General features: G+C 43.4%; 1 protein-coding gene across 1 annotated transcript in view; it reads right to left on the bottom strand.

The window, feature by feature from the left end:
* LOC128657018 (gastrula zinc finger protein XlCGF26.1-like) overlaps window positions 1–16,037 on the bottom strand; it is a 76,423-nt gene that overhangs the window by 46,516 nt on the left and 13,870 nt on the right. The window contains exons 3-4 of the mRNA XM_053711243.1: window positions 1,916–2,005; window positions 1,103–1,210 (exon numbers count right to left, since the gene is read on the bottom strand). Coding sequence (XP_053567218.1) covers window positions 1,103–1,210; window positions 1,916–2,005 — 198 coding nt within the window. The remainder of the gene's footprint in view (window positions 1–1,102; window positions 1,211–1,915; window positions 2,006–16,037) is intronic.

The following is a 16,037-nucleotide window of genomic DNA, read 5'->3' as shown; positions in this document are numbered from 1 at the left end:
ATATTACAAACCCCCACCCCCCAACCCACAAACCCCCCCCAAAAAAAAACAATCTAAAACATCTAAGCTACCCATTGCCCTGAAAAGGGCATTTGTATGGGCATTGCCCTTAAAATGGCATTTAGCTCTTTTAATGCCCAGACCCTAAACTAGAAAAATAAAACCCACCCAAAAAAACACCTTAAAAAAGCCTAACACTAACCCTCGTCAATCTTCATCCCGGCCTCAAAGTCCTGATCCAAGTGGTGAGAAGTCTTCATCCAGACGGCCTCTTCAATCTTCATCCAGGCGGCATCTTCTATCTTGATCCCGGAGGTGCGGAACAGGTCCATCCTGAAGACATACGGCGCAGAGCATCCTCTATATACGGTCGCCGCCGTACACTGAATCTTTAATGCAAGGGACGCGATCCAAGATGGCATCCCTTGCATTCCTATCGGCTAAAAAATTTGAATCAGCTGTTCAAATCAGCCAATAGGATTTAAGCAGCTCTAATTCTATTGAATGATGAATCAGCCAATAGAATGAGAGCTGCTTAAATCCTATTGGCTGATTTGAACAGTTAATAGGATTTAAGCAGCTCTCATTCTATTGGCTATTGGTGTGAAGTGGATGCTCCGCGCCGGATGTCTTCAGGATGGACTCGCTTCGCGCCTCCGGGATCAAGATAGAAGATGCCGCCGGGATGAAGATTGAAGAGGCCGTCTGGATGAAGACTTTTTGCCGCTTGGATCAGGACTTTGCCGCCGGGATGAAGATTGAAGAGTTCACCTGGATGAAGACTTCTCGCCGCCTGGATCCGGACTTCAACTCCGGGATGAAGATCGTTCAAGTGGGACTTCAAAAACTGTAAGTGGATCGTCAGGGGGTTAGTTTTAGGCTTTTTAAGGTTTTTTGGGGTGTTTTTTTCGTTTTATTTTTAATAATTTAGACTTGGATTTCAGTCCTACATAAATTATATCACAGGGGCATTTTCATCTGTGTGTTTTACTAAAAAGAGACAAGGCTCTAAAATGTCTCTCTCTCCCCTAGTAAAAACTTCCCTGTGCTTAGTGGTACAGATGATCTGTATCTCTCAGACACATCACACACGTACACTCACCTGTACTGATATTGTCACTGATTTCCTGCTTCACAGGTTCCAGCTGACTCTTTACATACAGATCATTTGTTTGTTCAGCATTAAGTGTGACTTCAGTCTTAACATCACCTGCACAGATCATATAAATATGGTCACAGTTTAGCTTTTTAGCATTGCACAATGAAGTTGTAATATCAGACACACACATACACTCACTTTTACCCTGAATCTATGATACATTACACTCACCTGTGACCTGTGTCCTTCAGACATGTCACACACATACACTCACTTGGTCCACGCACCCCTCAGATACATCATACAAGTACACTCATCTGTATACTGTGTCCCTTAGGCAAATCACATACACTCACCTATGTACACCTCATACACATCACAAACATACACTTACCTGTACTCTGCATCCCTCAGACACATTACACACAGACACCCACCTGTGACCTGCATCCTTCAGACACACCACACACGTACATATACTCACTTGGTCCATGCACCCCTCAGACACATACACTCATTACCCTGCATCCCTCAGACATGTCACAAATGTACCCTCACTTGTGACCTGCATCCCTCAGACACATCACACACATACACTCACTTGGTCCATGCACCCATCAGACGCATCACACACGTACACTCAACTGTGACCTGCGTCCCTCAGACACTTCACACACATACACTCACATGTACCATGCACCCCTCAGATACGTCTCACACGTGCACTCTCATGTACCCTGCACCCCTCTGACATATCACACATGTACACTCACCTGTGCCCTTTATCCCTTAGACACATCACACATGTACACTCACCTGTACTGATATTGTCACTGACTTCCTGCTTCAGAGATTCCAGATTATCAGTCTGTTCAGCATTAATTGTGACTTCAGTCTTAACATCACCTGCATAGATCATATAAAAAACAGAATTTATGCTTACCTGATAAATTACTTTCTCTTGCGGTGTATCCAGTCCACGGATTCATCCTTACTTGTGGGATATTCTCATTCCCTACAGGAAGTGGCAAAGAGAGCACACAGCAAAGCTGTCCATAAAGCTCCCCCTCTGGCTCCGCCCCCCCAGTCATTCGACCGACGGTTAGGAGAAAAAGGAGAAATCATAGGGTGCAGTGGTGACTGTAGTTTAAACAAAAAATTTGAACCTGACTTAAATGCCAGGGCGGGCCGTGGACTGGATACACCGCAAGAGAAAGTAATTTATCAGGTAAGCATAAATTCTGTTTTCTCTTGCAAGGTGTATCCAGTCCACGGATTCATCCTTACTTGTGGGATACCAATACCAAAGCTTTAGGACACGGATGAAGGGAGGGAACAAGACAGGTAACCTAAACGGAAGGCACCACTGCTTGCAAAACCTTTCTCCCAAAAATAGCCTCCGAAGAAGCAAAAGTATCGAATTTGTAAAATTTTGCAAAAGTATGCAGTGAAGACCAAGTCGCTGCTTTACAAATCTGTTCAACAGAAGCCTCATTCTTGAAGGCCCAGGTGGAAGCCACAGCTCTGGTGGAATGAGCTGTAATGCGTTCAGGAGGCTGCTGTCCAGCAGTCTCATAAGCCAATCGGATGATGCTTTTCAACCAGAAAGAGAGGTAGCCGTCGCTTTTTGACCTCTCCTCTTACCAGAATAGACAACAAACAAAGATGATGTTTGTCTGAATTCCTTAGTTGCTTGTAAATAGAATTTCAAAGCACGAACCACATCAAGGTTGTGTAAAAGCCGTTCCTTCTTGGAAGCTGGATTAGGACACAGAGAAGGAACAATGATTTCCTGGTTAATGTTCTTATTAGAAACAACTTTAGGAAGAAAACCAGGTTTAGTACGTAAAACTACCTTATCTGCATGGAACACCAGATAGGGTGAATTACACTGCAAAGCAGACAATTCTGAAACTCTTCGAGCAGAAGATATAGCTACCAAAAAACAAAACTTTCCAAGATAATAACTTAATATCTATGGAATGTAAAGGTTCAAACGGAACCCCTTGAAGAACTGAAAGAACTAAATTTAGACTCCATGGAGGAGCCACAGGTTTATAGACAGGCTTGATTCTAACTAACGCCTGTACAAACGCTTGAACATCTGGTACTGCTGCCAGACGCCTGTGTAAAAGGATCGACAGAGCTGATATCTGTCCCTTTAAGGAACTAGCTGATAAGCCTTTCTCCAATCCTTCTTGGAGAAAAGACAATATCCTTGGAATCCTAATCTTACTCCACGAGTAACCCTTGGATTCACACCAACAAAGATATTTCCGCCATATCTTATGGTAGATTTTCCTGGTGACAGGTTTTCTAGCTTGGATCAGAGTATCTATAACTGATTCAGAGAACCCACGCTTGGATAGAATCAAGCGTTCAATCTCCAAGCAGTCAGCTGCAGAGAAACTAGATTTGGATGCTTGAAAGGACCCTGAATTAGAAGATCCTGCCTCATTGGCAGTGTCCATGGTGGAACAGATGACATGTCCACTAGGTCTGCATACCAAGTCCTGCGTGGCCACGCAGGTGCTATCAGAATTACCGAGGCCTTCTCCTGTTTGATTCTGGCTACCAGCCGAGGGAGAAGGGGAAACGGTGGAAAGACATAGGCCAGATTGAAGGACCAAGGCGCTACTAGAGCATCTATCAATGCCGCCTTGGGATCCCTGTACCTGGATCCGTAAAGTGGAAGTTTGGTTCTTGATTACTTCCTTCATCACCAAGGAACTCTTTGTTCCTCCCTGATGATTGATGAATGCTACAGTCGTGATGTTGTCCGACTGAAATCTGATGAACTTGGCCGCCGCTAGCTGAGGCCATGCCTGGAGCGTATTGAAGATCGCTCTCAGTTCCAAAATGTTTATCGGGAGAAGAGACTCTTCCCGAGACCATAGGCCCTGAGCTTTCAGGGAGCCCCAGACCACGCCCCAGCCTAGCAGACTGGCGTCGGTCGTTACGATGATCCACTCCGGTCTGCGGAAGCACATTCCCTGAGACAGGTGATCCTGAGACAACCACCAGAGAAGAGAATCTCTGGCTTTCTGGTCCAGTTGGATTTGAGGAGACAAATCTGCATAATCCCCATTCCACTGTTTGAGCATGCACAATTGCAGTGGCCTGAGATGAATTCGAGCAAAAGGGACTACGTCCATTGCTGCTACCATTAATCCGATTACCTCCATGCACTGAGCCACAGATGGCCGAAGAATGGAATGAAGAGCTCGGCAAGTGCTTAGAAGCTTTAACCTTCTGACCTCCGTCAGAAATATTTTCATTTCTACCGAGTCTATTAATGTTCCCAGGAAGGGAACCCTTGTGAGCGGGGACAGAGAACTTTTTTCGGTGTTCACATTCCACCCATGAGACCTTAGAAAGGCCAGAACAATATCCGTATGAGCCTTGGCTCTGAGAAAAGACGACGCCTGTATTAAGATGTCGTCCAGATAGGGTGCTACTGCAATGCCCCGCGGTCTTAGTACCGCTAAAAGGGACCCTAGCACCTTTGTGAAAATTCTTGGAGCGGTGGCCAACCCGAAGGGAAGGGCCACGAACTGGTAATGCTTGTCCAGAAAAGCAAACCTTAGGAACTGATTGTGATCTTTGTGGATAGGAATATGAAGGTACGCATCCTTTAGATCCACGGTAGTCATACATTGACCTTCCTGGATCATCGGTAAGATTGTCCGAATGGTCTCCATCTTGAAGGATGGAACTCTGAGGAATTTGTTTAGAATTTTTAGATCCAGGATTGGTCTGAAAGTTCCCTCCTTTTTGGGAACCACAAACAGGTTTGAGTAAAAGCCCAGTCCTCGTTCTGTAATTGGGACTGGATATATCACTCCCATCTTGAGTAGATCTTCTACACAGCGTAAGAACGCCTCTTTCTTTGTCGTGTCTGTAGACAGAAGAGAAATGTGGAATCTTCCCCTTGGAGGAGAGTCCTTGAATTCTAGAAGATATCCCTGAGCAACTATCTCTAATGCCCAGGGATCGGGTACATCTCTTGCCCAAGCCTGAGCAAAGAGAGAGAGTCTGCCCCCTACCAGATCCGGTCCCGGATCGGGGGCTACCCCTTCATGCTGTCTTAGTAGCAGCTGCAGGCTTCTTGGCCTGTTTACCCTTGTTCCAGCCCTGTAAAGGCTTCCAGGTTGCCTTGGGCTGTGAAGAGTTACCCTCTTGCTTTGCGGTCGCAGAGGTTGAAGTAGGACCGCTCCTGAAGTTGCGAAAGGAACGAAAATTAGCCTTGTTTTTAGCCTTAAAAGGCCTATCTTGCGGGAGGGCATGGCCCTTTCCCCCAGTGATATCCGAAATAATCTCTTTCAACTCGGGCCCGAAAAGGGTCTTTCCCTTGAAAGGAATATTCAGTAACTTTGTCTTAGACGACACATCGGCCGACCATGATTTAAGCCAAAGCGCTCTGCGCGCCATGATGGCAAAACCAGAATTTTTCGCCGCTAACTTAGCTAATTGAAAAGCGGCATCAGTGATAAAAGAATTAGCCAGCTTTAACGCCTTAATTCTATCCATAATTTCGTCATATGAGGTCTCCGTCTGGAGCGACTCCTCCAGCACCTCAAACCAGAAAGCCGCTGCAGTAGTTACAGGAATAATGCAGGCAATAGGCTGGAGAAGGAAACCTTGTTGAACAAATATTTTCTTTAGTAAACCTTCTAATTTTTTATCCATAGGATCTTTGAACGCACAACTGTCTTCAATTGGTATGGTTGTGCGCTTGGCTAGTGTTGAAACTGCCCCCTCTACCTTAGGGACCGCCTGCCATGCGTCCCGCCTAGGATCAGTAATGGGGAACATTTCCTTAAAGATAGGGGGGGGGAACAAAGGGTACACCTGGTCTCTCCCACTCCCTATCCACAATATCCGCCACCCTCTTCGGGATCGGAAACGTATCAGTGTATACAGGGACTTCTAGATATTTGTCCATTTTACACAATTTCTCTGGGACCACCATGGGGTCGCAATCATCCAGCGTAGCTAATACCTCCTTAAGCAGTACGCAGAGGTGTTCCAGCTTAAATTTAAACGCTAAGGAATCTGATTCTGCCCGCTGAGAAACCTTTCCAGTGTCAGAAATGTCTCCTTCGGACAGCCCATCCCTCACCGACACTTCAGAGTGTTGTGAGGGTACAACAGATAAATCCTCCAAAGCTTCTGATTGCTCATACTCTGTTCTTAAGACTGAGCTATCACGCTTTTTAGGAAAAACTGGCAGTTTGGATAAAAATGCTGCAAGGGAATTATCCATGACTGCTGCTAATTGTTGTAATGTAATAGGGGCCAATGCGCTAGAAGTACTAGGCATCGCTTGCGCGGGCATAACTGGTGTCGACACATGGGGAGAGGAAGGTGGGCTATCCTCATTACCTTCTGTTAAAGAATCATCTTGGGGTACATTTATAAGTGAAACATCGTGATCTTTAAAATGTTTAGACACATTAGCACACTTAAAACACAAATGTAAAGGGGGTTCCACCATGGCTACTAAACACATAGAGCAACGTCTATCTGTAGGCTCAGACATGTTAAACAGACTTAGACAGCACTCAAATACTGAAAAATACAATTTGAGTAAAAAACGGTACTGTGCCTTTAAATAATAAAAAGTGGGGGGCGGAGCTAGCCACAGAGGAGACCAGACGCACATCTCATGAGCTCCTGTGATATTAATCTACATTTAGCCTAACGGAGAGCATATTTATGTTCCCTAACTAATTTAGTGATTTATACTTGTGCAGAGGGTCGGCAACTCTTCCCTATACAGCTTGGTGAAACTTTACATGTGTCCTATAACCACTCTTAAGAACTGCGCTGTCTGGCTTGCCCACGAGGCTGCAGGGACTGCCTGATTTCTATTTATATCGGCATTTACACTGCATCCCTTCCTGCTTAAGCAACTATGGTAGTTACTTATGAGCAGATCCTCATATCTCTAGCCAAACTTGGAGAGATGGATAGCTGTTTCCTGGATTTGCGGCTGGTAGCAGGAGACCAGCTTAAAGGGAATGCTAGCTCAATATCTAAAATGGCGGATAGCAAAGATCTCCCGGAGTTGCCCCAGTTCAATTCAAGAGCAATATCCTTAGTGCTTGCAACACCGCAGTCTTACAAGGAGTCTCTTCTACAGGACAGTACCCTATGTGCCGCAACGGATCTCACAGTACAGAGTGGATGTGTTTTGATGGCGCAACCTGATGAATGTTCCTTTCTCGGAACTGAAGCTCCACACTCCGTTACTCCACCGTTTAGAGCTTGCTATCCCTATATGAGGAGCGGATCTCCTGACATCACACTGGCTGGGGCGGCTAGGGAGGTTGGTGCCGATGCTTGCTGCTCTCTATGGTACACGGAGACAGACGGGACTATGTGGTCGCCGCCTTCTGCAACCACGCACACACAGGAATCCTGTAAGTCTGACCAGACGAAGCTGACATCTTGTTGCTGGACACTCAAAAATACAGTCGGAATGGGCTGAAGATATTGAGGGCCCTAACAAAAGTGTTAGCAAGTCCCTAGTAATAAGACTAACGTTGTTATTTATCTCCAATGACTATGTGTTATTACAGCTTCTGAATCCAACGCTGAGCATTTGATATTAGGGAACATTAATGAGAACCGTATTGTCTGAAAAAAATGCCCAACCTGTTATACCTCGTATCAGTTTAATATATCCATTGCTAATAGCACATTTGCTTACTATATCTGCTCTTAGTTAAATGTTCCCTGTCAGTTTGCAATATTTAAATATGTTTTAAGGACCTTTCTGTAAAAATGCTAATGTTCAGTTACAAATGTTTATACTAATTTCTATGCATAGCTAATTTGCCCCAGCTACACATACCCCCTAGAGACATATTGATAGCTATTTATCGTTTGAATAATTTGACCCTTTGCAGACTGCCATATACAGACTCTTCACAGAAGACATAGCTCTCTTTTTTATCTACATTAGCAAAGGGATTGGGAGTTTACATTTTCAATGTATTATTTTTGTTTCTCCTGTCTACAGATACCTGTACTTATCTTTAACGGCTGTACCCCTAGTCTTTTATATGAGGCCCTTTTGTTTATATACTAACGGTCCACTTAGAACTTAGTGAAACCTGAGCTCTACGCTTTGTCTGAGACCGCGATAGGTATATAGGACATATAACACACAACCCGTCCGTATCTCCCACCCTGGCCACATAATAGCTTCCTGTGACAGGGCAAGACAGAAGCTCCCATTTATAATTTGCTAGTTACATATATATTGACTTTCATGTTCACCCAGTCACTATAAAGTTTGATACGCTACAGTGGAGATTAAAGGTATTGTGAGTCATCTCTAATATTTCATCCATTTTCCTTACACCAAAATCTATCTATTTACTTAGACATGCAGCTTCTAGAGATGCCTCAGGGTAAAGTTATTTACCATCTACCTTGCAGTCCGATATATTCAGATGTATAGGTATCTGTTTTGTTGCCTAAATGTGGTGTTATATTTATATTATTTGTTTTTGGCTATCATTATCTGCGACTGTATGACTGTCATCCCTAATTTATCTATGCTCCTGCTCACATTATTAGCACATAATAGTTGTACTGGTTGAGCCTCTCTCCTCCCTTTCCCGCTGGTACTTAATGCCTGCGGGTCATATCCCTTCTCCTTTTCCCACATCGCCTTTAGGTGGCACTCCCCTAGGAGAGGGGCTCACCCAGAGGTCCCCCAGACTCCAACTATTCTAACGTCCCCCCTCCACTTAATATTATATTATATGTTTTAAGGTTCCCGCTATAGGAGTACAAGGGTTTAGATGAGTGTGATTATGTTCATATTAAGTAATAATACTCTAGTCCCAACTAAATTTGCTCCTGGTGCGGACATACTAACTGGCTCCGCCCTCCACACCCCCCCACACCCCCCCTATTACATTTTGAGCGGCTCTTGCCCGCTGCATACCCCTTCCCCATATAACTATAGAGTTACCTCCTCCCTAGTCTTATTCTTATCTGAATAGATACCTTTCTACTCTTTGTATATAGCTAGGAGAGGACCATTTTTGCTTATATTACATTTATTATACTCTAAAACAAAACTGAAGTCTTTTTATGTGATAGCCCACAAATGTTTGAGATACTAGAATTCATTGTCTCCTAATTATGCTCTGTATACATTGACTTGTGAATGTTTTGGGACATACCCTATACTCTGTATTTGTTTATGACTTCAATAAAAAAAAATATATATATATATAAATAATAAAAAGCGCTCACTTTTTTACTAAATCACAAAAAATCATCCAATCTTTCTGAAATCTTAATGCTTTGGAATGATTGCACAGTAAGTTTCAAGTCAATTAACCCCTTAATGCCCGAACCGGAGCAACCTAAAGCTGGCAACCGGTTAGCAAACTACAGCACCGTGCCACAGCAATCTGCTGTGGCCCTACCTTGCCCCAGGGGAGAGAAATAAGCCTCTATGAAGTCCTCAAGTATTCCTTGGACCCTCCACGTGAAGCCGCATGAAGCTGTCTGCAATATGAACTGCGCAACTGAGGCGCGAAATTTAGGCCCCCTCCCTCTCCACTCCGGAGTTGTGGGGCCTTCAAAACCCTCAATAGGTGTCTAAAATTCTGCCATGTGGAATAAAAACCCCATAAACCATTCAAAAGTAATAAAAACTTGTACAATCGTCATATTTTCACTATAAAATAATCAATTGCCCCTTAACAGTGTCCACCAGTCTGTTAGCCCTGTTAATTAAGCCTTCCTTCTATACTGAGTCTCAGAATATGGCTTACCTTCCCCACATGGGAATTCTTGTCAGTCTTCTAGCATTACTAAGTCTTGACTAGAAAAAGATGACTGAACATACCTTGTAGCAGTTAAGCCTGCAAACTGTTCCCCCCAACTGAAGTTTTCTGGTACTCCTCAGTCCTGTGTGGGAACAGCAGTGGATTTTAGTTACAACATGCTAAAATAATTTTCCTCTCAGCAGAATTCTTCTTCACTTTCTGCTAGAGAGTAAATAGTACAAACCGGCACTATTTAAAAATAACAAACTTTTGATTGAAGATATAAAAACTACAAATCTAACACCACATTCACTTTACCCTCCCGTGGAGATGCTACTTGTTAGAGCGGCAAAGAGAATGACTGGGGGGCGGAGCCAGATGGGGAGCTATATGGACAGCTTTGCTGTGTGCTCTCTCTGACACTTCCTGTAGGGAATGAGAATATCCCACAAGTAAGGATGAATCCGTAGACTGGATACACCTTGCAAGAGAAATGGTTACATTTTAGCACTGATCAAGGAAATTATATTAGACACATATACACTCCCCTGTACCCTGCACTCCTCAGACACATCACTCACATAAACTGACCTGTACCCTGTAGATACATCATACACATACTCACTTGGTCCCTACGTCTCTCAGACACAAAAGATACAAACCCGTGTCCTGCATCCAAGAGACTAAGCGCAACCATGGACATTAACTTTAGTGTGATGATGCGCACAGTTGTTATCAGAGACATGAAATTGTCAGACAGATTCAGAGAGCAGGCAATTTGTAACAACTTTCCAATTTACTTTTATTATCGAAATTGTTTTGTTCTCTTCGCATCCTTTGATACCAAGAAAATGAAGAAAATTATATAATAGAAGTAAGTTTGAAAGTTGTTCACAATTTAATTCTATCTCTGAATCATGAAAGAAAAATGTGGGGTTGCATGTCCCTTTAACAAGGCTTACATTTATTTAGCACATTCTATACTTTGAATGGATAACACAGGATTTGCTACTAATGCTCATATTACATTGGCGACATAAGTGTTACACTCAAGCACATTACAAAATAGCATTGGAAAAATTAGTGCTTTTGGAGACCTGAAGTAAATCTGTTTAAAGGACTTAAAAAAAATGTAAAAAACCTTTCACAATACAGATAGAGCGTGAACTTTTAAAAAACTTTCCAATTTACTTCTGGTACCAAGAGAATGAAGCAAATGTTATCTTTTGTTGAAGTAGCGGCTAAGCACTACTGGGAGCTAGCTGTACACATTTGGTGAGCCAATGACAAGAGACATATGTGCAGACACCAAACATCAGCTAGCTAGTAGTGCAATGCTGACCTTGAGCCTACCTACCGAGGTATGCTTTTCAAGGAACTATACCAAGAGAACACAGAAAATTAGATAATAGATGTAAATTGGAAATATGTTAAAATTGTACTCTTCATCTGGAGCACAAAAGTTTAATTTTGACTTTACTGTCCCTATGAATATATGTGCAACAAAACATATACAGTATCTCACAAAAGTGAGTACACCCCTCACATTTTTGTAAATATTTTATTATATCTTTTCATTTGACAACACTGAAGAAATGACACTTTGCTACAATGTAAAGTAGTGAGTGTACAGCCTGTATAACAGTGTAAATTTGCTGTCCCCTCAAAATAACTCAACACACAGCCATTAATATCTAAACTGTTGGCAACAAAAGTGAGTACAGCCCTAAGTGGAAATGTCAAAATTGGGCCCAATTAGCCATTTCCCCTCCCCGGTGTCATGGGACTTGTTAGTGTTACAAGGTATCAGGTGTGAATGGGGAGCAGGTGTGTTAAATTTGGTGTCATCACTCTCACACTCGTCACTGGAAGTTCAACATGGCACCTCATGGCAAAGAACTCTGAGGATCTGAAAAAAAGAATTGTTGCTCTACATAAAGATGGCCTAGGCTATAAGAAGATTCCCAAGACCCTGAAACTGAGTTGCAGCACGGTGGGCAAGAGTAGACCATACAACAATTTCACAGGACAGGTTCCACGCAGAAGAGGCCTCGCCATGGTCGACCAAAGAAGTTGAGTGCACGTGCTCAGCATCATATCCAGAGGTTGTCTTTGGGAAATAGATGTATGAGTGCTGCCAGCATTGCTGCAGAGGTTGAAAGGGTGGGGGGTCAGCCTGTCAGTGCTCAGACCATATGCCGTACACTGCATCAAATTGGTCTGCATGGCTGTCGTCCCAGAAGGAAGCCTCTTCTAAAGATGAGGCAGAAGAAAGCCCAAAAACAGTTTGCTGAAGACAAGCAGACTAAGGGCATGGATTACTGGAACCATGTCCTGTGGTCCGATGAGACCAAGATAAAACTTATCTGGTTCAGATGGTGTCAAGAGTGTGTGGCGGCAACCAGGTGAGGAATACAAAGACAAGTGTGTCTTGTGTTGCCTACAGCCAAGTATGGTGGTGGGAGTGTCATGGTCTGGGTCTGCATGAGTGCTGCCGGCACTGGGGAGCTACAGTTAATTGAGGGAACCATGAATGCCAACATGTACTGTCTGTGACATACTGAAGCAGAGCATGATCGCCTCCCTTTGGAGACTGGGCCGCAGGGCAGTATTCCAACATGATAACGACCCCAAACATACATTCAAGACAACCACTGCCATGGTAAAGAAGCTAAGGGTAAATGTGATGGACTGGCCAAGCATCTCTCCAAACATAAACCCTATTGAGCATCTGTGGGCTATCCTCAAACCGAAGGTGGGGAAGCAAAGTGTCATGAGCGCTTCCGTTCATCGCCGTGTCGCCGCGGCTCCCGGAACTCCTCTGTGTCTCTGACGTCATGTTGCTTAGCAACATGACGCTTTCTCTCACACCCCTCTGATGACGGTTACGCTCCTGCCCTTTAAATCTCGGCGGGAGATCTGAATCTGGGCCCGTTTGTTTGTTTCCCTGGATTGTGAGTACCATATCAGTTTTATTCTTCTGTGTACCGACTTCTGCCTGCCTGACCAAGCCTCTTGCCTAATTCCTACTTGCTGATATTTGGACATTGACTTCTGCCTGCCTGACCTTGCCTGTAGCTATTACCCTTTTGCTGACACTTGGATGCCGACTTCTGCTTGCCTGACCCTGTCTTTTGCCTATACCTTTTGCTGATATTTGGATGCCGACTTCTGCCTGCCTGACCTTGCTTTGGCCTTTACCTTTAAACCTATTCTTTGTTAAACAAGACCTGCTTAAAAGGGACATTTACTTTTACAAGCTGCAAAAGAGAACTTTGCCTTTCTGTTTGTTATACACCTGCTTAAAAGGGACATTTACTTTTACAAGCTGCAAAAGAGAACTTTGCCTTTCTGTTTGTTATAAACCTGCTTAAAGGGACATTATACTTTTACAAGCTGCAAAAGAGAACTTTGCCTTTCTGTTTGTTATACACCTGCTTAAAAGGGACATTTACTTTTACAAGCTGCAAAAGAGAACTTTGCCTTTCTGTTTGTTATAAACCTGCTTAAAGGGACATTATACTTTTACAAGCTGCAAAAGAGAACTTTTCCTTTGTTTTACAAGCCTGCTAAAGAGGACCTTTTTCAGAAGTTTCAAAGTAAGAGCATTTCCTTTTTGTTCTTTGTACTACTTAAAGGGACGTTTTATCCTTTGTGGCTTTCCTGCATTCTGGAACAATATTCATTTTTGTTATCTTCTAATCTGCTTCCTGAGTGGGTCACGTCCTGGATATTTCTCAGTGTGCTAGCGTGTGCTTTCAATTCACGCTAGCAGTTGGGTTACATCCCGGATTGATTCCAGAGCGGCTGACATTACAAACGGGCCTTAAAAATGGACCCCACTGAATTATCTATGGCCGTGGCTCACCAGGGACAGCTCTTGGGTTCTCATGCCACTCACTTGCAGTCTCTGGACACTAAACTTGATCAAATTACTGCTCTATTACAAAATTTGGTTGCTACCGCACCTCCCAATCCTAATCCCAATCCAAATCCGATTGAGGCATTACCTCCTCCGATTCCTAACAATCAGTCTCAGGTACAACTAAGTCCCAGGATTCCTCTTCCGGATAAATATGATGGGAATCCTGAAGAATGTAGAGGCTTTTTGAATCAACGCCGTCTTCATTTCCGAAATAGCCCTACTCTCTTTGCTACTGCCTCTTCTAGAATCACGTTTCTTATTTCCTTAATGAAAGGAAAAGCCTTGGCTTGGGTGTCACCTTTGCTAGAAAAGAATGATCCTATACTGTTGGATGTTGATACATTTCTATCTACATTCTCAAACGTATTCGATAAACCTGGAAGGTCATCCGCTGCTGAAGCAACTCTCCTGGATTTACGTCAAGGAAATCAACCAGTCTCTCAATATGCAATTGAGTTCCGCACCCTTGCCTCTGAAACCACTTGGAATCAGGGAGCACTCAGAGCCGCTTTCCGTAAAGGACTTTCTGAGCGTCTCAAGGATGAATTGGTGTATCGTGAACTTCCAGAGTCCTTAGAAGCCTTAATAAATCTCTGTATCTGTCTCGACGCCAGGTTTCGTGAACGCCAACAAGAAAAGGATAGAACACAGAGGACTGCCACTCGAACTCCTTTTCGTTTAGCTCCTCGTTTTTCTAGTCCAGTCACTCCAGCCTCTCCTACTACTGATCAGGCTGAACCCATGGAAGTAGGAAGTATAAAATTAACTGAGACTGAACGCTTAAGAAGACGGACTCTTGGCTTATGTCTGTACTGTGGCCTTAAAGGACATTTATTAAGGGATTGTCCTACTAGGCCAGTAAAAGCCAGGGCTTAACTCTAGTCCAGGGAACTGAGTTAAGCCAAAATAGTGGTCATTCCCTATACAAGAAACTCTTTGTTCCAGTAACTCTTCTAATTGGACAAAAGAAGATCTATACCCAAGCCCTAATTGATTCTGGTGCTGGAGGTGTGTTCATTGACTCTACATTTGTTTCTACTCATTCTATACCCTTACTAAAGAAGGAGTATTCCATTTCAGTCTCTACGGTCAGTGGAGATCCTTTGGGTTCTGGATACATTCAGTTTTCTACTCAACCCTTAATCCTCACCGTAGGAATACTTCATTCTGAGACAATTTGTTTCGATGTCATTCCCACTCCGCAATTTCCCATTATCTTGGGATTACCCTGGCTCCAGATTCACAATCCCATTTTTTCTTGGACTTTCGGTGAACTCACTTCCTGGGGATCTACATGCCAGACTAAATGTCTTCAAGAGATTACTAAGTTACCACTCACTATTGCTCTCACAGTTGAAACTCCGGAATCCTTACCTATGCATTACCATGACTTTGTGGATGTCTTCTCCAAAAAAGAAGCGGAACGTCTTCCTCCTCATCGCCCTTTTGATTGTCCCATTGACCTCCTTCCTGGGGCTGCCTATCCTCGAGGCAAAACATATCCACTTTCTAAACCAGAAAACATGGCTCTGGAAGAATATATAAAAGACAATCTGGCTAGAGGATTTATTCGACCCTCCTCTTCCCCTGTAGGGGCTGGTTTCTTTTTTGTGGGAAAAAAGGATGGCGGATTAAGACCCTGTATTGATTATCGTGGATTGAATCAGATTACCATCAAGAACAGTTATCCTCTGCCCCTTATTCCTGAACTTTTTACTTATCTTCAGGGAGCCACCATTTTCACCAAACTCGACCTACGTGGTGCATACAACTTGATCCGTATACGCAAAGGAGATGAGTGGAAGACTGCCTTTAACACTCGATTTGGGCATTATGAATATTTGGTCATGCCCTTTGGGCTATGCAATGCTCCGGCGGTTTTCCAGCATTTTGTAAATGAGATCTTTCGTGATTTTTTGAATATTTTTGTTATCATATACCTGGACGACATCTTAATTTTTTCTCAGAACCACCAAGATCATGTGCACCACGTCAAGAAAGTACTTCAACGTCTAAGAGAATTCCATCTGTTTGCTAAACTGGAGAAATGTTCTTTCCATCAAAAAATCATACCCTTTCTGGGTTATGTAATATCGGCATCTGGATTCGAAATGGACCCTACTAAACTTTCTGCCATTTTGGATTGGCCTAGACCTGATTCTTTGAAGGCTTTACAACGTTTCCTAGGCTTCGCCAATTATTACAGAAAGTTCAT

This window comes from Bombina bombina, chromosome 4 (assembly GCF_027579735.1).
Source record: "Bombina bombina isolate aBomBom1 chromosome 4, aBomBom1.pri, whole genome shotgun sequence".
NCBI classification, from domain to species: Eukaryota; Metazoa; Chordata; class Amphibia; order Anura; family Bombinatoridae; genus Bombina; species Bombina bombina.
Note: the sequence above shows the minus strand (reverse complement) of the source record. Positions and strands in the feature narration are given on the sequence as shown.